This window comes from Ctenopharyngodon idella, chromosome 12 (assembly GCF_019924925.1).
Source record: "Ctenopharyngodon idella isolate HZGC_01 chromosome 12, HZGC01, whole genome shotgun sequence".
NCBI classification, from domain to species: Eukaryota; Metazoa; Chordata; class Actinopteri; order Cypriniformes; family Xenocyprididae; genus Ctenopharyngodon; species Ctenopharyngodon idella.
The window spans coordinates 27,971,809-27,999,803 of NC_067231.1; the positions used below are offsets into that span (position 1 = coordinate 27,971,809).

Here is a 27,995-nt window from a genome sequence, read left to right on the forward strand (position 1 = left end):
CTTGCAAATTGAACCTTTCAACACTCACAAGAGAAACAAAAGTTTAAACTGACTTTTAATATCTTCCTTAAAACGGCAATGATTGTTTCTTTAAAACACCCTATCACCCAGGCATCCAGTAATAATTATGATGTGTTTCAACAAAAACATTCTCACCACAAATTATGGACATTTGGAATAAAACTGACAAAATGCTTTTTATTTATTTATTTTTTTTATTTTTTTACAGAAACTTCTGGAGCAGATTTTGCAGAGAGGAGGAAATCACTGACAGCGCCTTGGACCCGTGTTTCTTCTCACTCCACAGTTCTCATGCCGGCCCTTAAAAAATATGACATGACAAAGGTTATAAATGTTATGGAATAGTTCCTTTTAGAATGAAAGTGCCTCTGGATTACATCTATTCTCTCTATACATACATTACTGGTCAAAAGTGTGAAATAAGTAAGATTTTTTTTAATGTTTTTGAAAAAGAAGTCTTTTCTGCTCCTCAAGGCTGCAGTAAAAATACAGTAAAACAGTAATATTATGAAATGTATTACTACAACTGTTTTCTATTTGAATATATTTTAAAATGTAATTTATTCCTATGATCAAAGCTGAATTTTCAGCATAATTACTCCGGTCTTCAGTGTCACATGATCCTTCAGAAATCATTCTTATATGCTGGTTTGCTGCTCAAGAAACATTTCAGATTCTCCAAACAGTATCACATGACATCTTTGGCCATCAGGAGAGTCTTTTGGCTTCTCAGAGATGCTACAGTTGCCATATATACAGACTGTTCTCCCTCTCTGCTATGTCTACCGTCTGTCATATTACATTATGTAAGAGACGGGACATAAAAGAGCACATTACGGCTCACTAAAAGCCTAAAATCCAAAGAACGGAACATTTGAAGTCATTCTCAGAACACGAAGGACTCTGCTGCTGTCAGCCTTGCAGTCGTACGTTCTGCCGGCTCATTGTGACATCAGTAGCCTTTCTCTGTCTGTGTCTCTCTGAGCCATTAGCCGGGAGCAAAAGGAATTTGACCCCATCTGAATAGGAATGCATCTCTAATGGAGCAGTTTGCTCGCGCGGGGTGAAAGAGGCTTTTGTCCTCTCTCCGAAAGAGCCAAGACTGTCCCGCACGTGCCTGCTTAGACGGGACACGGCTGTGCAATGGTCTACGAGTTATAAATCAAAGCCTTGCATTAAAACTTCATTCGAAAGATGACCTTATGCTTTTTTTATTGTGTTAGGTGAATGAACTACTTCACTTTTTAAGATCAAAACATCAGGCCAGAAGATGGAGTCATATAATGTAGCTTTCTTTGTGAATGTGATGATGCATTTTAGGCCAGACTTTATGCAAGTACAGAAAGTGCAATTAAGCAAGTGCAATGCAAACATGTGCTTTTACGTTATATTTGCATTCACATTCACTGTTATTCAGATAAATAGCTATAAATATGCTGACTTTACAGACTGTTTTTCATGTTTTATGCCTGAGATTCCCAAACTTTTTTTTTGCCAGCCGAACCCCTTTGGCCTAAAAATATTGACTTGATATATTTAATATATAATATATATTTAATAATATTTAATTTTTCAATAATTTAAAAGTGCAATGTGTAAATTTTAGGAGGATCTATTGACAGAAATGTTTTCAGTGGTGTATAAAGACCTTACATAATGAACCATTATGTTTTTATTACCTTAGAATGAGTCATTTCTATCTACATACAGTATGCCGTGGGTCCCCTTACATGTTAAGTCGCCATTTTGCGCCAGCATGTTTCTACAGTAGCCCTAAACAGACAAACTGCTCTACAGAGTGCGTTGGATTGACTAGATACTCTCTGCTGTCTCAGACAATGACATTTTTGTCCTGTGTTGGCCACCGTATCTTCTCTATATTGCAATTCACAACCTCACTGCTAGATGCCGCTAAATTTTACACACTGCACCTTTAACAACACATTTGCATGTCCACGGTTCTCTGATGTTGGTTAATAGTCATGGAGAAAAACAAATTTCTTCTCATGACAACTCTCGGAGAGATTGGCATGGTAATGAATATGGTAATGTTAATGTATTTGGTCTTGGTGGAATAGGTCTGCTACGCTGCTGCTGCAGAGCAAGTACCGAGACTTGCTACTGTCAATACATTCACAGACACTGCTTTGAGCATGTAAGATATGCTACTGCTGCTGCACATATAACATACATGAAATTAGCCCCGTAACAGATCTATACAGGTGGAGCTGGGGAAGGAGAAGGGTTTCTGAAAATGTGCTGTAGACGGCTAACAGTAACACAACTGGTATTTGAATGTTGAGCTGCAGCTCACTGGCCACTGAAGCAACAGAAACCAATCAGCTATGTAGATAACGATGTGATCGCAACCAATTGAGTCAAGGACCTATCAGCCTGTGCCATCTAGAGTTTCATAACAGAACTTGGTATAAAATATCGGAATCTTTTATCGAACATGTTTTATTTTGATTGTTTTTATTTTTAAATTATTTTAACTTTACCTTTGTTTATTAAATTATTAGCTATTCATAAACTCACAAACCACCTGCAGTTTCCTCATTTTATTTATTTCTCATGAGTTTTTATTTTTATGTTTTCCGTTTACATTTTCATTTTAGTTGGCTAATTTTTTTTTTTTTCATTTTTAATAGTTTTTTTTAATGTCTATATAGTTTATTATTATTATTATTATTATTATTTCAGTTTTAGTTTCAGTTATTTTAGTACATCAAATGAAGCTAAATCAAAATGAGAAATGTTGCATGAAATAAAATAAAGATTTTTTTTGTATTTTATTTTAGTTAAAAGTTTATTTTATTTCAAGCAATTAGTTTTTTTTTTTTTTTTTTATCTTTTTAGTTTTAGTTAATTATAATAACCTTGGTTCATGGCGCAAGATGTGACGTAATGGCCAAAGACAGTCATCTGATGTATGGGTACAAAAAACAGTGCAGTCAAAATGCAAGAAAGTTTGCTGCGCGAACAGCCCAAGAGTCCATTTACATGCCAGTGTTGACAATTCAGCTTTCTGCTTCAAAATAACATTTATACCTTCTTATTTTCCTTTTAGCACACATCTCAGAGCAGATTTTGCCTTCTAGGCCAACTAAATTTAGAATCTTTTCTTAACGTCATGAGGAATATTGATGTGTTTTTGCAAGAAGCTTTTCTCAGTATTCTGGGCTTTAAGTTTGATGATAATAAATTTGACAGAATCGTAAAAGCACAATCCTAAATAACAGGAAATTGAATACATTTCGGCTGGATGGATGGATGAATACTGCTCTTGAGAAACTTCTTCTGGCCTCGGATGAAGAGCTGTGATGAATCATAGCGGGATGTTGATTACTGCAGTGGAACACTGACCTAGAACCAGAGCGGACCGCGTAAACCCATAAATCGCCTTTTCTCAGAGAATTATTGTGGTTCTTTAGATACAAAAGCGTTTTACAAACTGATCAACATGACATGCTGAATGAGTAATAGGATATCTCAAAGGCGTTCGTGAAACCAGAGACCCTGTTGTCTGGGATTGTAAAGTCTGTTCTGTTGGTTTGGACCCAATCACCCCTGCTGAGGGGCTGAATGTGGCTCCATACCTGGAGATATGAGAACCAGACCCTCCAGTTCAGTGGTTCAGGTGAAATAGAGACACCACAAGTAATCCATCATACTACATTTCTTGGCATTACAAGGTTTTTTCCCACAGCAGTGAATGGACAGCACAGGTGAGAGCATGCTAATGAAGTTTATAGGACATGCACTGACCCTGCTTTACCACAGGAGCTCGTCTGAAGGTTATTTCACACCTGAAGACAGCTGGTGCACTGACCCCGAGACGGGACGGGACCATCTCATTCCTCTGAATTAGGTCTGTTTCCTCCAACAAAGAGCATGTGGCCCATGACAGCCATTCTACTAAATGGTGGCCTTTTGTGTTTCTCATTAACATATGAGTAAGTAATGACTTCAGCAATGAAGAACTGATGGTAGATTTTTACAGGCATTTCCCTAAGTAACTATAGGTATAACTAAAACTATAGTCTATGACTCTGTAGACCTACTTACAGACAAACTAAACAAACTATCATAACAGTGTATATTTTTACCTCTTCTGTCAACATGACGCCGGTGAATTGTAGAGCTTGTGCAAATAAATAAACATGAATAAATATTCATCTAACCATTGCTCTCAGCAGCATGGATGGCATTGGGATGTTTGTTAACAGAATATCGCTGCACAGGTAACTTATTTTTACTTTTAAGCAAAACACGAAAAAGGACTTTGCCGCGAGTATGTTGCTGTGGGCACTGAATCGCGTTCAGTCTCTTGTATGTTATGTGTGCTGGCTGCAGTTCCCTTAATGGCCATCGGTGTCGCTAATAGCAAGGGTTTCTAAATTCTACATATAGCCCCTTTAAAAAAAGTAAAATGGTTGCCTTAAAATTGAGTTAATTGAAACTAAAAAATGTTAATACAAAGAAAGAGATTAGTATAAACAAGGTTAGTGAATGTAAGTTGATTTGACAAAAGAAAAAAATTATAACAAATCATGAAAATATTTTACAGTCATTTTTTTCATAATATTTTGATATTTACGTAATTATTGTATTATTATTGCAATTTATTAACACATCATTTGTCTGGTAGATTTTTATTTTACACATATGACCCATGAACAATTCAAGAAAAAAAAATCCTGGTGGAAAGTGACATACGGTAAGTAATATTATTCAGACATATTCTCTCACTCTGACAGTCATTCATGCTTTAATATTTAATTAAATCGTTCTTGGAGGAAAGCTAATCGCTGTCTAAATGGGTTCGATGTTAAAATTCTGTTTCTTTTTTCCAGCTACAGGACGGTCTATAAGATGAGGATGTGTTTCAAATGGATTTCTGCTGTCTCTTGGATCCATTCCTGTCTGGTCTTTTGAAATCGGGGTATTGCAAGAACAGAATGATGAAATCACACAGTATTTTGCTCTTTCGAAATGAGATTTTCACTCATGTGGCTGCACACCAAACACTATTGATGTTGTTATTGTGCTCACATTGTTCCTGCATCTGAGGTTTTGCATGTGCTGAATGTGTTGCAGGCTTGCAGCTTTTGAATAATGCACAGGTTCATCATGGATGTGGTTATTTCATGTTTGTGCTGCAGTAAATCAGGGCAGATTCACAAACTCACAGTGCTGCAGTATTGGACCAGCATGCACTGCACATGACGATCACTCAACTCTAACTGTGGAATAAACAGGGAAAACCATTTGCATTATTAAATTATTTATTTACTGTCATCATTAGAAGTCATTCACATGACATGAAGTAATCGTGGCTCTGAATTACGTGTCACGTTAAGTAATTTGAATCATTTGATTCAGTGATAGCATTTGATATATTTTATAATATTCTATTCTGGGGCCCTAATTATGGGTTTAAACTGCATGATGACCATTTCAATTAATTATTATGCTTTAATTAAAGGGGACCTATTATGCCCCTTTTCACAAGCTGTAATATAAGTCTCTGGTGTCCCCAGAATGTGTCTGTGAAGTTTCAGCTCAAAATACCCCACAGATCATTTATTATAGCTTGTCAAATTTGCTGCTATTTGGGTGTGAGCAAAAACATGTCATTTTGTGTGTGTCCCTTTAAATGCAAATGAGCTGCTGCTCCCGGCCCCCTTTCCAGAAGAGGGTGGAGCTTTAACAGCTCACGCTTCGGTTGCTCAACAACAACAAAGCTGGAGAATCTCATGCAGCCAAAATGAGGATTGTCAGTAACGGTGTTCAGCCTTACATTGTTCAAACTGGAGTCGACACTGATGGAGAGACTCAGGAAGAAGTTACAACTTTTAGAATGAAACTGGACGTTTCTGAATGGTTAGTGGATAAATTTATGTAGTTGCTGTGGAGTTGATTCAACTCATCGACTAGCATGTGCCGTCATGTTAATCTTTTGTGCAAGTCCAGCGTTGAATTGACCCTCGTTTGTGAAGCAGTCCGGCGTAAAATGACGGCATGGTAACAACACTCTACTACAACAACTCTTCCTCTTCTCTAAAGCAGCCCAACATGGCCTCGCCCCCTTTGTTGCGTGTTCTCGGGGGCGGGGTTTATGTAAATTTTAGGGTTTGTGATGTCACTAACCCAAGAAAAAGCTTGTTGTAGTCCCTGCCAGCCATTTGTTGTAGTCTTTAAAAAGCGATTTCTGTAAAAGAAAATATCTCGATTTGCAACATTACACACTAACTAAAGTTAAAAAAAAAAGTGAAATCATAATCAAGGGCCTCTTTAAAATATAAATTACTGACACTAGATTAAACTGATCAATGTCCAGTTTTGCCCTTTCAACTCGCTAATAAAATAAACGTCTATTCCACAGAACTTACAGGGTTTAGCAGAGTCATAAATTTCAGACGTGTGTTATCCTTTGGCAGTTTGGAAAACACTTCAAATTAATAACATTTATAACATTATATAATGCTTAAAAGTATATTTATTTATTTATTTATGCATGTATTAGCTTTTCGTCTCGAGTTCACAGCAGAAAGACAACTTACATAGTGACTAATTGTAGGATCAACGTGAGTTCAATGAATTTTTAGGCTGGACAAAAGACCTTTTAGCCAAAGACCCTTGTAATCAGGACAAGGACTGTCTGTTAATCATTTTATATTGTTTGTTAGCGAATATTAATGAAAGTTATTATAAAACTGTTTCTGATTTTCGCTGCGTTTTTACATTTATCCAAAATCAGAGGCGTCAGGACGCTCGCGCACACACGCGCGCGCATTGCAAGAGGCTGCTGCCTGAGTTCATATGGCTCGTGCGCTCATGGAGAGCTGATGTGTGGCGCGCGCGTCCAAACGCTCTTGACGCTCTGAGAGTCTCTCACATTTCAGGAAGTGTCGGAAGTCCTCAGCTGCCGTCTGTCTGCCGCCGCTGCTCTATATTATGGTCGTGCAGCCGTGATCCGCGTGGATTTCCGTCGGGCACCATGTCCACCCGGTACAGCCCGAAGTGTGCGCTCCTGCCCGCGGTCTGCGCGCATGTTGTGTCCGTGCTGACTGTCTGCTGCGCCGGGAGGCTGTTTACAGCTGGTAAGACAAATTTTAATGTAATTGCTTTGTGTACTTACAACTTTCACATGACTGTGTGACTGTGTGGCTGCGACTCAAACCTTTTGCGCTGCCCATGTAGTCAAACAGCAGTTTTGGGCATCATGGGCACACATAAGTGAAACTACACCGTTGTTTCTTAAAGACACTGTTTCTACCTCATCTGACCCGTAAATTCTAAATGTTTTGACTTTGACAGGTAATTTAGAGGTTAGAGGTACTTACTATACTTATCATGCCGTATACAAGCAGCTCTCTTGGTTTTGTCACAGTTAGTTTTGGGAGCAGATTAAGTCTCTTATTCTCAAAGCAGCACAACTGATGAACTGTTGCACATTTTCTATGAAGAACATGCTCTTATATTTCTCCAGAACAACTTCTTTAGTGGATTTTTGTGCTTTGTTAACAGAGGAAATAACAGACCATCTCAGTGTTTTACTGGAGCTTTTTATTGTGATAACTTTGTGGTTTGTCGATACAATATTTCACTATGAGATGATGATCACTGTGAGTTGATTATAATGATTCCATTTATTTAGCATTATTTGTATGATAATTAAGCGCATTTATTCCTCAAATTCCCATTACAATAATGCAAAAAAAAAATCTCATTTTCATTACTGTAATGCAGAAAAAAAAGTTATATGTTATGCATACATCATGGTAATATTTGATGTTCTAGCTTTTTAAATGATTTTTTAAATCATTTTATTACAGTATGTTTTTGAGAAATATATAAATTAACTCCAAAATGAGGATATATTGAGAATAATCATTGAAAATAATGCCATTTCAAAAGAAAAAAAAAAATCTCAAAATGATGAATTACAGCAATTTTTTGGGATATGATGTGAAGTGGCCTTGTTTTCATGAGATTCACCATGTGGAGTTTGGGTAGAGACTAAATTTGTTCAGACTCTCTCTCTCTCTCTCTAAACACATCATCACTGGTAAAGTGTTCTTAATTAACACAGAAAACAATCAGTCTCTCTTCACCTCCTGATGCTAAATGTATTTGTGTGTGTGTGATGATTATGTTATTGTGTGCTCTGCTGAGTTAATTGCATGTAGACGATCATTAATAGTTAAAAGCTCATTCATCATAGACACGGTAACTGATATGAAATGAGCGGGTTTGGTGGATGCAGTCACAGTGATTATATGACGCGGGCGCAGGGGCTGCACTAATGAAACAAACCCGCTGCATGCATTAGTAGCAGATTTGATAAATGACACAACGTTTACGGCGACATGGTGCTTGATCAGCCACAGATATCCTCATTAAATCACAGCGCTTATACAAAACAGGTGTTCTGGCGGGAGGAGGAGAAGTGGAGCATCTTATAGTCACTCTTACCATCATAGTTTACAGTATAGTTAGTGGTGTAAAACTATGGTAAATTAGCCGCCATTGTCATCAAGAGCAGAAATTATGTAGAGTATGATTTGAAAAAGAATGTGCGGTGATTCTAATTAACGATTATTTTTTACTAAACAAAAGCGAAATTATGTTTGGTTGCATAACATTTGTTGTATACATTAAAGTATGTTTAAAAAGTAAGTTTCCTTTTCTTAAGAACCGCTCTGATCAATTCAAATGGATAATTCTAAGAGTTTTAAATGCTTTTTGGGATATTACCGTTCATGTAGTGTGTAATAGCTGTTTGTGAATGTAAAAGTTCTGCAAAGTTTCAAAGATCAAAGTGCAGATAAATGGAGTTATTGACTCCCGAAAGAAAGAATCGATTCTGAACTGCCTGAAATGAGTTGTCAGCAATTCCAGTTTTACTTCCTACATAAACCTACATAGGTTTGTAACAAGTTTGCATAATGTCAGCCTATGATCTTCATTGGCTGCCTGTGAACAATGTCTACTTTGCCCCGCCCTCAAACACTGTAGCTGTAGCTGAGACTGCAAAAGCAAGTCCATTTTGATGCACTTCCAAAGGACGAGGACTCACACTCTAATTGATACACTAAAACCGATATAAAAAAAAATTGTTTTTGACTTTGAATGCATGTAAACCTGTTGTAGGAAACTCCAAAACAAAATTAAGAACCTTTAAAACACTTTAAGAATGATTTCCTGACTGTCCGATTCATTTGAAAGAACTGTCTCCTAGTCATTTGTGAGTTATTAATGGGCGATATAGGCAAGGAAGGGCAGAGGAACACAGAAAGATGAGTGTGGAAAGATGTGAGGTGGAAGTCAGGAGAAAGAACAGAGAGAAAGACACGAGGAAGAGAGATGAGCCCGTCACAGTGGGGTGTAAAACCAGAAACCGTTGATGTGACAACAAGGTTACAGAGACACACGATCAAAGCAGCGCTGCTACCAACATGTGTTTGAGAGAGAATGTCGACTACTGTGTGTGAACACTGTCCCCGAGTCTTCTACAAACGCTCACTTTCCCTCCAGACGCAGTGTGTGGGAAAACCAGAGTTCATTCCCACTTCTGTGAATGTGTTGGCATGTTTGAAGTTAGAGTTCAGCAAAAGATGAAAACTCGCTGTCATCATTTACTCACCCTCGTGTCAGTACAAATGTGCATGATTTTCTTTCTTCTGCGGAACACAAAAGGAGATGTTTTGCAAAATGTCTATATATATATATAGACATATACACTACCGTTCAAAATCGGGGGTCAGTGTGATTTGGCTTTTAAGAAATAAATACTTTTAATTCAGTAAGAATGCATTAAATTGATCATTTTATAATGTAAAAAAAAATCTATTTCAAATAACTGCTGTTCTTTTGAACATTATATTTATCAAAGAATCCTGAAAAAATGCACTGAATACTATTGAAATGTTTCTTGAGCAGCAAATCAGAATATAAGAATGATTTCTGAAGGATCATGTGACACTGAAGACTGGAGTAATGATGCTGAAAGTTCAGCTTTAATCACAGGAATAAATTACAGTTTAAAATATATTTAAATAGAAAACCGTTTTTTAAATATTGCAATAATGTTTCACAATGTTACTGTTTTTATCTTTATTTTTGATCAAGTAAATACAACCTTGGTGTGCATAAAGTCATATTGAAGTCATATGATAACTTTATAAGAGGAAAAGACCAACATTTGCTGTCATTATTCACTGAAAATCTACGGAGCTCCGCACATGACATGCAAGAAAGAAAAATTAAATCGTGTGCACGACTTACTAATTTGTTCCCTTGATTTACTAAAACGTGTGCGCGATTTACTATTTCATTCCCTCAATTTATAAATCATGCGCATGATTTATGAATCGAGGGAACGAAATAGTAAATCGTGCGTACGATTTAGCCTACTATTTTTTTCCTGCATGTCATGTCCAGGGCTCCGTAAAAATCTTCCCTGTAGCTCAGTCATGGTCATGGTTTTATATGCATCATGTCGCAATTTGTCACATGACAACTGAAAACCAATAGCGTTTGACTTCAGAGGTCTTGGAACATTGTGCAAAAGTTGTATGGGCTACTTTTATGGTACATTTATTGCATGGAAAACAGAATCTCTGACATTATATTGAACATTTCCTGTTCGTGTTTCGCAGAAGAAAGAAAACCAATCAGTTTTGGGTGCACTGTTCCTTTAAGATTTTCATGCACTCACTTCCTCTGGGAAAGTAATACAGCAGCTCTCATCTTCCCACAATTCTCCCCTGGTGTGAAACACGCCACGGCTGTGACAGGAAGTGGTTACCTGGCTGCCGTTGTTAAAGGCTAATGAGTGAATTAATCAGAACAGGTGCCTCCCCGCCGTCTCACGAGGGCTGTGTTTTCAGAGTCCAGCATGTGGTCCTGCATTAAGGCCGCTGGAGGCAGAATATGACTGGAAATCCTTAATGGCGGGCTTTTATGAGCTGGCGTCTGCAGAGATTGTTGGTTTTATGGGTATGATCAGTTGTTAAATGCAGAAGGGTCGTGCAGATGCCATTCAGAAGCATCTGTTATTTTGCATTATTAAAGCCAGCAGGAAGTCAAAATGGACCCTATTTGCTTATGTAATGCACATTTTAAGTCTTGTTGCATATGATTCATCAATGCACGCTATTTATTGTCAACTAATATGTTGTTTGTATGTTTTTTCAATTGTCAATGTAAATGCTGATATCTAGAGAGCAGAGTGTCTGCTGATTTAATGCTCATATCAATGAGTGCTTGAGATTTGGTGCTTTTATTTATGCCCACTTGACGATAAATTAACTGTACAGTGAAATAGCTATTTAGACATTATTTCAGCAAACTTTCTGAGATCTGGCTCTGTTCTGATGTGTCCTGATGAAGAAAATCATGGTTTTCACTAAAATATGAAGCAGCACGACTGTTTTCAACATTGATAATAATCAGAAATGTTTCTTGAGTAACAAATCAGCATATTAGAATGATTTCTGAATGATCATGTGACACTGAAGACTGGAGTAATGATGCTGAAAATTCTATATGCAGTTCTTTTAAATTCTAATAATATATTTCACAATATTACAGTTTTTACTGTATTTTTGATCAAATAAATGCAGCCTTGGTGAGCAAGAGGTTTCAAAAACATTCAAAAATCTTACCAACCCCACGTTGAATCAACTTCACAGAAACTACATAAATTTATCCACTATTCAGAAACGTCCAGTTTCATTCTAAAAGTTGTAACTTCTTCCTGAGTCTCTCCGTCAGTGTCGACTCCGGTTTGAACAATGTAAGGCTGAACACCGTTACTGACAATCCTCATTTTGGCTGCGTGAGATTCTCCAGCTTTGTTGTTGTTGAGCAACTGAAGCGTGAGCTGTTAAAGCTCCGCCCTCTTTTGGAAAGTGGGCCGGGAGCAGCAGCTCATTTGCATTTAAAGGGACACACACAAAAATGGCGTGTTTTTGCTCACACCCACATAGGGGCAAATTTGACAAGCTATAATAAATGATCTGTGGGGTATTTTGAGCTGAAACTTCACAAACACATTCTGGGGACACCAGAGATTTGTTTTACATCTTGTAAAAGGGTCATTATGGGTCCCCTTTAACATTCATACTGTCTGTTCGTTTTCACCCCAGTCCTCCATGTCCTATTCTCAAATGACAGTTTCAGGCGTACAGTACATCAGCGGTCAGAGTGAGCAAGCGCTCGTCCACATACCCAGAAATGGATCATGGCAGAGCTGAAAACAGCTGAATGGGATTGAGTATCTGGTGGTGAACGCATGACGGCCAGAAAGAGTTTCAGGCGAACCGGCAGCTGTTCATATGCCGCTGGACTGTTGAGGGAGAGAAAGCAAGAGACACCCTGGAAAAACAGACCGTGAGGGTGTGGGGGGTTAATGAAAGACAGACGGAGAAGAGAAGAGAGAGACAGATCCTCTGCAGTGACAGACAATTGCACACATGTAGGTTAAACACTAGAGAAGATGTCTGCATGACTGCCTGACACACACAGAGAGAGAGAGAGAGAGAGAGGTCAAACGCTTAAACTCAACTGACCCCTTCCAGAGCGTTTCACCCTCTCAATATGAAGGTCAGGGCCGATTATGTTCTCAATAAAGCTCAACATTGACCGCCCACCTCTTCAACAGCCTTCGTTCAAGTATTTCTCATTCATTTCTCTACAGAGAATTCAAAGACTTTAAACAAACAGTCACCTCTGCGATAAATCACAATATTTCAATGAATGTGAATGTAAAAGATCATATTTTGATTTGAGGTGAAAAAAGTAATGGTTAAAATTCTTTAATTGGGAAAAAATGGTGAAAAAAACCAACAAAACAGTCTTTTTGTTGCTGAGGAATTTGATAATGAAGTTTTTGTTGTGGAGAAAACGAATGATTTTTACTTTTGGCTTTTTTTTTTCTACCAGTGTGCATGAACCGTTAAAGCAGTCCTAAATGTCAGTTTGAGCCTCAGTGGCATGTCTGTGGGATCTTTCATAAAGTTATGCTGAATATTTCTGTGCTGACTCTTGGTTTTAATTATAAATGTTCAAGGTGGTGTGTTTCAAAGAAGCATTATAAATTCAGAGTTCTGAGAAGTAAAAGCAATTTTTTCCACTTGGAAGTGGAGAGTCAGCATGAAATCATAGTGGATATTATTTACTTTATTTTGTAAGGTATGTTTCTTCATATTCTAATGCATTTCTTTTTTTCTTTTTTTTTAAATCCATGAATCATCAGCACAAATTATTCTGAATATAAAAAGAATATTTGGCTTTTGTTTTGATTTGCCTATAGAATAAAATAATATTAATTCTAATAAATTCTATACATTTTAAATTTATTTTACACATCCCTTCTGGACACAGGGCTTTTTTGTATTTATTTATTTCATTTAAATTTTTATTTTATGTGTATGTTCTACTGTAGAATAAAACAACAACAACTATTATTATTGTTGTTGTTGTTTTTGTTGTTGTTATTGTAGATTTCAAATCTTTAAAAGCAGAATTGAATACTTTTTTTTTTTTTAAATTACTTTTGTTTTTACTTCTTTTTTCACTGAAGTTTTCTGTGAATTCCCTGGACCCCAGTTTGAAGCCCACTGATTTACAGCACCATTAACACATCATTGAATTACTTCCTTAAACGTGTGAAGACTCTTCAGATCAGACTGACCTTTAGTGGTCTGCAAGTGTCCATTTGGCTCCATTATGTCCTTCATTACGATTTAAACTCGACAAGAGTTTATGGTGGAATAAACATTTATTTGCATTTAACTCAGTCAAGTTCGACAGAAATAAAGTGTTTCATTCCATCTTTTTCTAGTTTGAGCTCGTCATGTTTCAAGATGTAGCTGTGGTGCCCTTGATGTGGCGAATCAAGGCCTGTGATGTGATTAATCATGTATCCAGTGTCTGCTCACCCTTCATTAGGGATCCTCTCTGGGATTAAACGCCCTCATACGGACGTCTGCTGCATTTTGAAGGAGTATCAGGCTCCTTCTCCACATCACAGACCTAAGCTGAGCCTTCGGCATGGCTAATTTCCCCTCGTTTCCCTGAGCTGTCCGTGAGGATCTGTGAATCTGAGAAGCTGGGAATCACGGATCATTGGGCCCTCTGATGCAGAGGTCTGTTGCGTGTTCCGTAACTCACGGTTTAGGTGGTCTCAGGGGGTCTTCATGCACGAGAGGAGCTGGCGGTGTACACAGGTGTGACCCAGAGACTGAAGCAAAAAGACCCGGTGGAGGTGATCCATCACCTGGATAAAGCTGTGAGAGAGAGCTTTATTCAAAGCATGACCGATCCGTCATGTGTGGCCTTGAATATCTTTAGTAGAGCAGTTGCACAGCAGGGAGATATAACGCACTACAGACCCCATGAAATCACAGTTTGTGTTTATACTCCATGTGGCTTAACTTTGAAGCTGATTTCTGCAGTATATGCTAGGGCATTTCTACAAGTATTTTTTAGTAAATGTACACACACGATATTGGAATATTTTATGAATATATCACAATATTTTGTTTTTCTGCAGTATAAATTGCAATATGAAAAAATAAAGCTAGCTATATTGGGAAAGAAATAATAATTCTATTATGATTTTCATAATAATTTTGTTGGGAAGTGAATCTGCATAGAACATATAAATAATTTTAAAACACACTTTGTGTAAATCATCATTAGGGCTGAACATTTTGGGAAAAGATTGAAAAATTTGGGTGTTGACACTTATTAATAATTATATTGTTTTTATTGTAATTATTATTGAATAAAATAAGAATAAATATATTGTAACACTATGGTAGTGTAAAATAAAATATATATTTTTTGGTAAAAAATTATTTAAGGTACAACTATAAAATGATGATATTTCTATTTATTATTTCAATATATCATGCAGCTCTACAGTCTTTGTCTTCCAGTGAAATTATCTGTAAATGATCTCATCTAGGGCACATATACATTTTGTCCACTCTGTAGAAAGGGAATTATGAATACAGTCTGTGTCTATCTAGTAATAGCATATGGTTTATAGGTGATGCAAATGTTCGGATGACATTTTTAAAGTGTCTTCATTGCTTTTGTACATTGAAAATGTCATAAATAGTAGTTTTAGAAGGCTGTGATTTGCCAGAGCCTATTTGCTGCTTAAAAAGCAACAAGCCCTTTGATATATCCTACATTAACATTTCATGGGGTCTATAGAAACAGAATGAGTCAGAATATTGTGTAAACTTGTGTATAAAATAATGAACCAGTGCTTCTCAATGTAACTTTGAAAAGCGTAGAATAGCAACGGACATCAGTGCTTGACATTTTAACAAACAAATGGATTGTTTTGATCCTGTAGAGATGATGTCATGATCTGTTTGTGCAGCAGAGCTGCCCATGTGACCTGGCTTTGTCTAAAGGTCACGTGAGTTATCTGCGTGGTTCCTGGCTCTTCTCAATGGGCATATGCTGCTGGATCAGTGTGCCAAGGGCAGGTGGCTCTGAAGGCCTCAGATGTCCAGCAAACCCACCAGCCCCCCTGACAAAAAAACAAACAACAACAAGTTCTTCTGTGTGTGGATACTTCTCAAATGCAAAAATATGGTCAGTAGTTAGTAGTCAGTAGATTCCAATAGGTATGAAGTTTAGTGGTTGACCAATATATCGCCAAAGCTGTTATATCAACTGATATTTGTCTATTTTCTTTAATTATTGGCATCAGTCTATGAGTTTTTATGTTTGGCTGATGTGTCAAAAGTGGGACTTTTATTTTGACAGCACTGAGAATGCCAGAGCTCCCATTCTCTGTCTTTATTAGCTTAATGTCACGGTTTAGTTGTCTAAAAAATTAAAACAAATTATAAGACAGAACTGTTAAACAAAGAAAGTACAAAAAACTATTACAGCTTTGCCTTTCTATTATTAGTAAAGGAAACTTGAAAGTGTGTTCAGTGGTCACTGGACACGCAGGATTGACAACTGTATTTCCTTGATTTCAAACTATGCTGTGTTGAATATCCTGTTTCAAGTTACATTTTAGAAGTACAATGGGTTGTAAATGTCGTTTCATGTTGACTTTAAGTGCCCAGGAAGTCCATTTGGGATCTGAGCTTGGAAACACTCAGCTGTGGGTCCGTCATGGCAGTGAAATAGTGACATTGGTACACAGCCGAGAACATTAAATGGGGCAGATGAGGAAGGCCAGCGGGCACAGAGGTCATACTGACCGCCCAGCAGGGGGCAACACTTTCACTTTGTCCTGCCCGGGGATGTCATCATGCCCTGTGCAAAGGGAAAGTGTTTGAAGACTTCAACTCTCTGTGCTCTGTTCTTTCTGATCTAAAAGCACTTTGTATTTTGCACAGTGCAGCAACATTTACAGAAAGTGCAAGTTTTAAAGTTTTGACATGATTTTTTAACTGCTCAGTGCCAAAAAAAAGAACCCTTTTTCTTTAGAAAACCATCTATATTCTGGTGCGTCAAAGATCTTAAAGTTTTTTTGTGTGTGTTTACAGATAATGCTGGTAGCAAATGCACTGATCTAAAGAGCCTCTAATGTAACATCCAGAACATTTTAAGATCAATATGAAACATTTGCAACCCTTTTTACTTCTTTAATATGATGCATTTCTAAGTGAAACAAGATATTCAACAAGAACAAATAGTACAGGACTTGATTTGATTCATCAGGATTCTTGGGATTGTGAAACGTGGATTGAGTCAGATGGAGCAAGTTCTTTTGATAAACATTTGTTGCTCTTTGAAATAATGTGCACTAGTTTTGCACAATAAGAACATGTATTAAAAAAGAAAATAGGGTCAGTCGTGATTTCATGTTGACTGTAATTGCAACCTTTGACCGGAAAAAAGCAACTCTTTGCTGAACCTAAGGTATCATTCTCTCTCAGTTGAAGATGGCATTATAAGAGTAACCCGCTGCTTTGTTGCATGAAGAAATCACAGATCATATATGCTGGTCTTCTCGTAGTGTTTCAGTACAGGACCCTGATGTCACCAGCAGACCTGCAGGGGCCTTTTGTGTGTTTGTTTAGTGTCGTCTTGCAGGCGGAGCTGTTTGGACTGGAGGCTGCCCAGAATAAACACTCACACCACGATCACAATGTGGAGTGGAACAGTAATGAGGTACGAATGATGCTCTGAGATGATCTCTGTTACTGTTTGTCATGCTGAAGTCTGGGATGCAAACAGTCCTCTAACACTGGAGTGCTTGTGCTCCAGACAGGAATGATTCTTCAAATCAGGCAGATTGTTGAGGAAACCTACTGCTACTTTAAAGGGTTGTGCACCATTCCAAATGGATTTGAGAATGCCTTTCAAACTCCTGAATTTGAACTGAATTTGAATAGAGGTTGCAAATAGGATGCAGAATTGCATTTTGAATTTAAATGTGGGGAAGTAGAAATCAAGACAAACTGAATGTTTTCTTCACAAAGCATAGTTTAAAAGTTTACAATTTTTTGAAGTTTGAACGTTTACAGGCCTTGATAGATGGATAGATAGATGGATGGACGGATGGATGGATGGATGGATGGATGGATGGATGGATGGATGAATGGATGGATGAATGGATGGATGGATCAATAAAGAGATAGATAGAGAGAGGAATAGATAGATAGATAGATAGATAGATAGATAGATAGAAAAAAGATGAATGGATGAATATAAAAAGGTTGATTGATTGATTGATTGATTGATGGACGGATAGATAGATAGATAGATAGATAGATAGATAGATAGATAGATAGATAGAGTAAGATAGATAGATAGATAGAAAGAAAAAAGATGAATGGATGGATAGAAAAAGGTAAATTGATTGAATGGATTGATTGATTGATTGATTGATTGATGGATGGATAAAGAGATAGAGAGAGGAATAGATAGAAAGAGGAATAGATATATATATAGATAGATAGAGAGAGAGAGAGAGAGAGAGAGAGAGAGAGAGAGCAATAGAAAAAAGATGAATGATGGATAGAAAAAGGTAGACTGATTGATTGATTGATTGATTGATTGATTGATGGATGGATGGATGGAAGAAAGTTGGATAGATAGATAGATAGATAGATAGATAGATAGATAGATAGATAGAGAGATAGATAGATAGATAGATAGATAGATAGATAGATAGATAGATAGATGCATTTGCAGAACCCTGGTGAGCAGAGAGAGATTAAGAGAGAGAAAAATATATATTATAATGTTGTCAAAAATACTGACCGCGATACCTAGTCCAAATTTTTAAAATGTGATGCTTTGAGCTCTGTTGGGATTCGTAAACACCTCTGATGGCCATTGTGTTTATTCGCTCATCAGATATGCCTGTGATTGGCTACAATGATCAACGCTTCAAAAACATGTTGTAAATAGACATCAGTGACGCTCTTCACCGAGCGCTTACACAGATAAACACAGGAGGGTTTGAAAGCAGGCGTCTATCAGTGGACCGGTCAGCTGATACACGCCTGCTTTCAAATGCTCCCGATTGCGTTTTCAAATTCAAACACTTCCATGTGTTGATCATTGTAGCCAATCACAGACATATCTGATGAGCTCGTGAACACATTGGCCAATCAGAGGTGTTTACGAATCCGCTCAACAGCGCTAAAAGTGTCACATTTTTAAAATTTCAGTACCGACTTGGTATCGTGATCGGTATTTTTTGACAACATTAATATATTATGTATTTCTTTTTTTCTTGAAAATGATTGAATTGATTAAATTTATATATACATATAATATAAATAATATTTATCATTTTTGTATTATTTTTGAAACTGCTATATTTATTACATTTATCATTACCAAGGTCTCTTCACTTGTAACATCTGTAGCCACAAGCTTACATGAACTTGTTCAAAGAAACACAAGGCTCTTGGGGGGTATTTTAGTAAATCCCAGTGTGTTTGCACTGAAGATTTTCCTCCTTTATCCCAACATGATGTGGACGGCACCACTGATTACATTCATCTGTATCAGTGGATTATTTCATTATTCACCATAAGCCTGCACTCATGGATCTGACTGACAATTTCCTGTTTTCTCCCGGTAAAGATGGAGAAGGGGTGTTCCTCATCATCTGTCTCAGATTAACTTTAAATCTTTTTCCTTGAGGTACACAGAAGACCTATGTTTTCTTCTGTCACACATTTGTTTCCAATGTAAGGATGCTCAGGACAGTTTGTCGTTGTAGCGATGGGATCTTCATACTCTCATTGAGCGAGTTCTCCAAAACCGCTGGAGGCAGAAACAGTGCATTTCATTTCTCTCTCGCATCTTTATCTCACTCTCTATCTGGACTGCGGCCAGTGTTTTTTGCACAGCGTCTGTTTGAGCTTTCTTCTATTTTTTTCTTTGTTCGTGTGGAGAGTCATCAGCATGTCACCCGCGGCTGTGTTTTTCATAAATAATCAAATGCAGTACAGCAGCGGGATATGAACATGCTGAGTGGCTTTTTCACAGGGAGATGTTGTCACTGAACTGCAGGTGTTTTCAAAGTGAACCATTAGTGGTTACCTGGGTAGTTGAGTATCACACTGGAAAACAAGATCTTGAGTGGAGACTTAAGACCATCATTTACTGACTAGTTTATACTTGTCATCACTTAGGTTCATGTTGTCCGGCAGTGTTTTTATGAGAGGGACCTCTTCCTGTATTGAGCCTGAGATCAAGATGACTCTGCTGGTTAGTGTTAGTTTAGTGCTGGTCTGATTGCTGGGACAGTTTTTCCATGCTGTAAAACGGGGGTTCTGAAATTAGTCTGGCTGGTTTAATGGTTCAGGTAATGTGGTGAGGTCAAACTAGCATACTAGCATCCAAATCACAACATACTATATGCTTGTTATTTTAGCAGGAAGAGACTAAAGTTAAATCCGTGTACTTTAGTCCAGGGAAAGGTTGTGCACTGAGTAAAAGAGGACTTTTCACAACAGCAGATGAAAGATTTGGTGCTCCATTTGCAATGAAAGAAAAAAGACTGTGAGGAAATGGTTATTATTGTGCAGGCTGTCACATCGAGGGCTTGTGTAAGACAGAAAACAGCCCCCTGGGTGTTCAGGAGGAGTGTAGGGCTCCTTTGCTTTCACTGTATTGCCGAGGCTTTAGAAGGGGTTTGTGGTTGCTATATTGAAGTGGTTGTGAGCCAAAAATGCATGATTAATTTTTGGAGATGTTTTCTCTCACATCCCCTCAGGTCCAGATGTCAGACAAAGATGCTGTATGTGAACTTTACTTCAGACTCCCACTGGAGATTAAAGACTTTTTGGCGTTGTAAAGTTCTCAGACCTACAAGATCTGCTCAAACTCGTGGTTGAAACGCCAGTTCAGATGGATGCTGACTTGACACTACTAAGGCATTCTGTCTGGGAAATCTAGTTTAAAGGGGACCTATTATGCAAAGTTCACTTTTACATTGTGTTTAAAAATATATGTGTGTTGGCAGTGTGTGTACACAACCACCCTATAATGATAAAAATCCACCCACTCCTTTTTTTTTAATCCCCATAAATCATAAGCAGTGTCTCAGAACAAGCCATTTTAATTTTCTGAGCAGTATGACGTCATACTGCTCAAGCCCCGCCCAAGACTGCTGACGGACTCTGGCGTATTAGAATAAACCCCGCCCCGAGCGAGTTGTACACTGCCCGCCATTTTCTCCAGGCCGAAGCAGCTGTAGCGACAGGAATGTCTCGTAAGCAACTCAGGTGCATTTGTTGTTGGATGTAAGAGTGAACATAATGTCTTCATTTACTCCTGACATTAGAGTCGCTGAAGACGCAGTGGATTAGTTTTATTTTTGAAGGGAATCATTTTAAACCAGACTGCTTTGTGAACGAGGGTCAATACAAAGGAACAATGCAAAACAGGTTTTGCTAAAAAGTTGTCACTCAAGGATGGATCAGTACCAACTGTTTGTGATCCAGCTTATAGTATCCGGAAGGATATTTGATAAGGCAGTAATGAAGGTGAGAGCACACACTTTATTATAGTTCATCTGAGTTGTTTTACGGATACAAAGTTTACCAGTTTATTAAGCACCCCCCCAAAAAGGCATAAGGTATGTATAGATTTGTTTACTGTTAGTTGTAACGAGTGTTTTTGTGTAATTCGGTGTGTATGTTGATGATAATGCAAGGGAGAGAGAGAGTTTATGGATAAGACTTTAATGCACACTTCTTGTACTGTATATTATTCAGCTCTTACAGTGATTTTCTGGAGTGAAAACAGGCACTTCATCTTTTCTGTGATGTACAATAAACGTCATAAAACTGGCCATCATTCAGACAGGGTCTGCTACAACAGGCTCGTACTAATAGTGGATAAAAGCAAGATGACAACATAAGTTATAACCGTAATTAAGCTAAACTATACCTGTTCTGTGTCCGTGCAGCATATATTCTCTGGCTTTGTTGGCATCGTTGTCCGACTCCAGTTCGAACTCAACACCGCTACTGACAGTTTCTGACAATTTCAGTGCGTGAGATTGTCCTGTTTTGTTTTGTCTGTATGTATGCAATTTTAACATGCTATAAAAAAATGACCTGTGGGATATTTTAAGCAAAAACTTCACATACACACTCTGGGGACATCCAAGACTTATTTTACATCTTGTAAAATGGGGCATGATAGGTCCCCTTTAAGATAGTCCTAGCTAGTTTAAGCGGTCTTCAACTTAAAAATGTATGATAATTTTATATAATTTTTGGTTCAGTCATGAAACTCTAGAGTACGCAGGTTGATAGGTCCTTTACATGCAATCTGCAAACAATCATATCATTACCACATAGTTGATTGGCATTTAAATTTAAGACATTTAAATAGTCTGGTTCATTGTTTGCTGTAAGCTAGTTCTGCAGAAGACTATCAGAGTTCCTCTGAACCCCTCCACCTCCCCCAGCTCCACCTGTCTAGATCTGCTACAAGATTTATCTATGTCTATTTATGCAGTACCAGCAGCATATCTTACATGCTCACAGCAGTGTCTGTGTATCTATTAGCAGTAACAAGTCCATACTTGCTCTGCAGCAGCATCAGAGTAGCAGATCTAGTCCACCAAAACCAAATACATTAACATTGCCATATTCAGTAACATGCTACAAGATTGAAATATATAACCACTAACCATGAATTATTGAAATGTGAATTTGATCCATGGTTACGTTTATTTTATTTAAGTCAGTTTTAAGTATAGCTGGTCACCTAGCCTGAGAAGTGTCCAAAATGAATTTAAAACCTCTAATATTTCAGCCTAACCAGACTGGGAGACCAGTTCAGACCAGCTTAGGCTGGTTTATGCTTTTTACACCCCCCCCCCCTGCGAGGAATATAGAGACCAACATGTTATTTCTCAGAAGTTTCCTCAGGGCTGATGTCAATTTCTATGTCACTGTGGACTTTAGGAGCATCTATATAGAGTCTTTAAAAAGAAATTTGACCATTTCTGATGGTGTTTCAGAGATCAAAGCATAAAACTGTCACTTATTCACACAAACCCAGTCTGTGCATTTACCACTTTTTTCTTTTAAATATTGAAAAAAGGATTTGATTCGATTTGCATCTGGAAATGACATAAGATTTCTGAGCCACTGCTTCAATGCTTTATACCTTTATTATTCAGTCATTTGCTCTCATAAATCCAGTACAAAAGATCTGCCTATAAACAACAAACACATATAACATAGACTCTCCCAACCACACGCTCGCTTTATTGACTCGACTGAAGATATATAAAAAACAGTATGGGTGAAGAGTGTAATAGCTGAAGTTTCTCGCTCTGCTTTATTGAGCATGTAAATAAGCGCTGGAGCCACGTTCCCTCACCACATCTCTATAACTTCATAATTTACTGACTCTCTTAAACGGCTCCACCACACAAGCAGGAGTTTCTGAAATGAACAAATATTGCTTGTTGTTAGGTTCACATGGAGCTCGAGTTCTCCCATCCATTACCCCGTTTACAAGTGAACATTAAAAGCCCTGCTGTGTCGCACTAACAATAGCGACCATTCACCCACAACTGTGCTAATGTGAAAGAAGCCAGTTGCTCATAGAGGTGTACGGCTTCTTCAAAGGACCACCGAAATGAAACGGCTACAAACGTGATGATGATTCCATGTGTGTGTCGGCCGTACTCGTAAAACAGTGACGTCAGCGTAGACCCGGCCACTCTGTCACCCAAACTAACCTCAAAACCTGCAGCATTAGGCTTCAGAGGGCTGCTTTCAGAAGCAGTTGGTGTTGGATTCAGATCTGTCAAGCTCTGGGCTTGGGATTATTTAGGATAAGTTTTATTGCCATGGAAATTATGGCTAATTCTACATCAGCCATAAGAAATACAGCCTAAGCCGTGTATTGGGGTGGTTTGGTGTAGCGGTTAAAGCTGCAGTCACACTAAATGCTGTGTTCTTTTGACTTCAATTCATATGAGTGCAAACGTGGGAGAGGAGAGTGACTCTCCTGTTTACATATAATAATAATAATAATTATTATTATTATTTTGTTGAGTTCTGTTGATATAATATTGCTGATCATTACATCAACTTAATATTGTTTGTAATTTAAACTCAAATTTCTTTTTTTAAAAATTAAGTTGTAGTAACTTAATGAAATTGTCTTGATAACTTTGGAAATTAGGCAGTGGATTTCTAGTTCCCAGCATGCTTTGCATAGGACTGGATAAGGAGAATAAATGTTGAAATTAAGTGTTTATTTGTTTTTAGGGAGTGGAAAGACCTGATAGTGTTTAATGCTGTTATATTTGACATTTAAAATAGTTTCTGTAATGTTGAAGTTTTTTTGGTTACCATTGTGCTGAAGAGCAGATACATGAAGGTAAACACTACATTAGCCATGTTTCCATTACAGATTTGCGCAAAACTTTTGCGATGTTTTCTAAATGTCTATAAAAAACTATTGCGAAATGACGCCGTTTCCATTAACCGATGTCATGCGACTAAAACTCTCGAGATGAGTCATTTTCCTCTCGCGATAAGTCATTTTCTAAAAGAAACTTCTTTCTGAGAGCTTCCTCATTTCTTCGCTCCTCCATCCTCCAGCCTGTGACCTAGAAACCGATCAAAGAAAATCTCGAAGGCCATTTTAATTCTATAAATGCACCACAAGGAGGTGAGGAACGAGGAGTGAGAAAACTTCCTGAGGAGCTATGAGCGAGGATGCACAGGTGCATAGACATCTAATACTATTAGTTTCTATTACGTTAATTATTAATTGATATACTATTAGTATTAGATGTCAAACTTCAATAACATAAGATCCCTTGAGGTTCGAGCGCAGCTGATGACACTTTAAACTGATGCTCGAGGGATCAAGAATATTCCAATATAAGATTTCCTTCAATTACCCCATCCTGGTTTTCTTTTCTTGCATCTTCCCGTTGCATCTATGGATTGAAGCTGAGGTGCGAGGAAAGAGATGCATAAATAAGAAAAGAAAAGAACCCCCCTGTCTCGTCTTCTGTACAAACATACCGTGTTATCTTTAAAGAAAAAACTGTTTCCATTGCAGTTTTGCGAAATATTCCTTTTTCGAATTGCCTGAAAAACCACCTCATGTGAGCATAAAAACTTTTTTGCGATATTTGGGAGTTTTTGCTAAATTTTCCATTGAGCGTAATTTCAATTCGCAATTACAATTTGCGTCATTTGAAGGGTAATGGAAACGCAGCTATTGACTCTATAAGCATGACTGCACTATTGCCAGTGACAAGTAATATTTTACTTGTTCATTAAATATACGTGTTAAGTTGTGTTAGCATGTGTTATGATAGCTGTTGATTTGAACTGAAATAGATAAGATTAATTAGTTCCAGGGCTACAACTCTGGTAGTTGGAGCAACTTAATTTAGTAATCAACTTAAAAAATTGTGTTCATGCTACAAATTATTAAGTTCCTCTAACTCAGTGTAGCTTGTTGATGGAACATAAATTCACTCAAAGTTGCTGCAAACTGTTACGTTAATTTTTTTTGTTGTTGTTGAGCCAACACATTTTTTTTTTTTTTTTGAGTGTTATGGTTATATTTATCAAATAATTTTAACAAATTTTCTTAATTTATTAATACTTTTATTTAGCATTAAATTAAATAAAAGTGGCAGTAAAGACATTTATAATGTTACAAAAGATTTCAATTCCGAATAAATGCTGTTCTTTTGCACATTCTATTCAACAATGAATTGTGAAAAAAAAAATTTATCTTGGTTTCCTCAAAAATATAAAGTAGCACAACTGTTTTCAACATTAATAATAAGAAGAAATGTTTCTTGAGAAGCAAATCAGCAAGGATGATGTGACACTGAAGACTGGAGTAATGATGCTGAAAATTCAGCTTTGATCACTGGAATAAATTACAGTTTAAAATATATTAAAATCCAAAACATTTATTTTAAATAGTAATACAATTTCACAATATTACTGATTTTACAGTATTTTTGATCATGGCTCTGTTTGTTTGAGTGTTTCAGAGAGTCTGTAAATGTGCTGACCAGGACATTTCACAATGTTATCTGTCCACAGTGTCTGTTTCTTTTCCTAGTGTGTCCAGCGAGTGGGAAACCCTAGTATCAGACATAAAGCAGAGCTGAGATGACTAATCTATAGCTTGAGTCTGAGAGGAAGACCTGCTCACTGTAACACACACACACACACTTCGGTTCATTCTGCGAGAGAGACAGCGCTGTCTGTCCATGAGTCCAGGAAATTTGAGGTCTATGAGGCCGTCTGATTGTGGGTCAGACGGGGTAAAATTGTGAAATACATCCAAAACCTAGTGAACTACTTTGCTGCATAAAATCTGCCTTAAAATCTGCCAGCATATAATTGCTGGTTACCTTTTGGAACAGCTGTCATGTTGGATGCATGCCTATGATGCCTTATAATGCTTATTTAAAATGCAAATTAACAAAGTTCGTTGTCTGCAATAGTTGATTGCAACTGTAATCTTTTAATTTCTCACTTGTATGCATTATAAACCAAGAAGATCTGTATGTATTGCAAAGAGGATGTTTCAGTTGTGTACAAAGATTTAATGAAGACAAATAATGTAAGGCGGTAGCATGTAGATGCTAATGAACTCTTTTGTTTGGACTAGCGTGGCGTTCTGCACGTTTAAGGCTCGCTCAGTGGGTTTGTATTGTAAACTAAACTCTTAACAGCTCGGCTGTCTCTGCATAATGAAGTGTTTTCCTGCATGATTAACGAAATGTACTGCTGCTGTCATTCTTGATAAATGCTTGATGTGTATGTGTGTTGTAGTTGTCAGAGAGTTCAGTGAGTGTAAATGTGTTTATATTGTTGACGTCTCTGTGGTAAACTGTATTGTCTGGGAGGAAACAGTTTGCTTACGCTTGTACAGAAACACATAGGATCTGTTCCAAAACTACTGTAGTGAGCTGCTTTGCTGGCATAGAAAACTAACCATGAAAATTATATATATATATATACACTGATCAGGCATAACATTATGAGCACTGACAGATGAAGTGAATAACACTGATTATCTCTTCATCACGGCACCTGTTAGTAGGTGGGTGAACCGGCGACAGGGTCATGGGTGGCCAAGGCTCATTGATGCACGTGGGGAGCGTGTGGTCTGATCCAACAGACGAGCTACTGTAGCTCAAATTGCTCAAGAACTTAATGCTGGTTCTGATAGAAAGGTGTCAGAATGCACAGTGCATCGCAGTTTGTTGCGTATGGGGCTGCATAGCCGGAGACCAGCAGATCAGTCAGGGTGCCCATGCTGACCCCTGTCCACTGCCGAAAGCACCAACAGTGGGCACGTGAGCATCAGAACTGGACCACGGAGCAATGGAGGAAGGTGGCCTGGTCTGACAAATCATGTTTTTTTTTTACATCACGTGGATCGGCGGGTGTGTGTGCGCCGCTTACCTGGGGAACACATGGCACCAGGATGCATTATGGGAAGAAGGCAAGCCGGCGGAGGCAGTGTGATGCTTTGGGCAATGTTCTGCTGGGAAACCTTGGGTCCTGCCATCTATGTGGATGTTACTTTGACGCGTACCACCTACCTAAGCATTGTTGCAGACCATGTACACCCTTTCATTGAAACGGTATTCCCTGGTGGCTGTGGCCTCTTTCAGCAGGATAATGCGCCCTGCCACAAAGCAAAAATGGTTCAGGAATGGTTTGAGGAGCACAACAACGAGTTTGAGGTGTTGACTTGGCCTCCAAATTTTCCAGATCTCAATCCAATCGAGCATCTGTGGGATGTGCTGAACAAACAAGTCTGATCCATGCAGGCCACACCTCGCAACTTACAGGACTTAAAGGATCTGCTGCTAACATCTTGGTGTCAGATACCACAGCACACCTTCAGGGGTCTAGTGGAGTCCATGCCTCGATGGGTCAGGGCTGTTTTGGCAGCAAAATGGGGACCAACACAATATTAGGAAGGTGGTCAAAATGTTATGCCTGATCGGTGTGCGTGTGTGTGTGTGTGTGTGTGTGTGTATACATATATATATATATATATATATATATATAATATGTATGTCTATATATACAAGAATATATTGTTATGGCTCAAAAATAAAAAGTAAAACTATCCTACAATATGGATTACTGAATGTGATTGACATTGAAAAATATTAAAAAGAATAAATGGCTTTGTTTATAATTGACTTTTACTTTTGACTTTTGACTTTTTGTTTATACTTGACTTTACTTTTTATTTGATTTATGCTGAATGAAAAAAAAAATAGTAAAATGCATTATTGCAGTTACAAAAACTGGAAAAGAAAGACTAGCCAGGAACTCATTCATTGTAAGAAGTGACCTTGTGTGAAATTAAATCAGTCGTCACAGACCTCTGTTGTGTGAGAGAAAGTGGAGATCAGCTATGCATTTTCATTTGAGTGAGAAATATGATGCAATTTGCATGTAGATATTTGACAGTTT

At 37.7% G+C, this 27,995-nt stretch overlaps 1 protein-coding gene across 1 annotated transcript in view; it reads left to right on the top strand.

Moving 5' to 3' along the window:
• The first annotated feature begins 6,835 nt into the window (after positions 1 to 6,835).
• Positions 6,836 to 27,995, top strand: part of LOC127523254 (disintegrin and metalloproteinase domain-containing protein 12) — a 107,597-nt gene continuing 86,437 nt past the window's right edge. Inside the window, exon 1 of the mRNA XM_051913765.1 lies at positions 6,836 to 7,127. Coding sequence (XP_051769725.1) covers positions 7,025 to 7,127 — 103 coding nt within the window. The 5' untranslated portion in view covers positions 6,836 to 7,024. The remainder of the gene's footprint in view (positions 7,128 to 27,995) is intronic.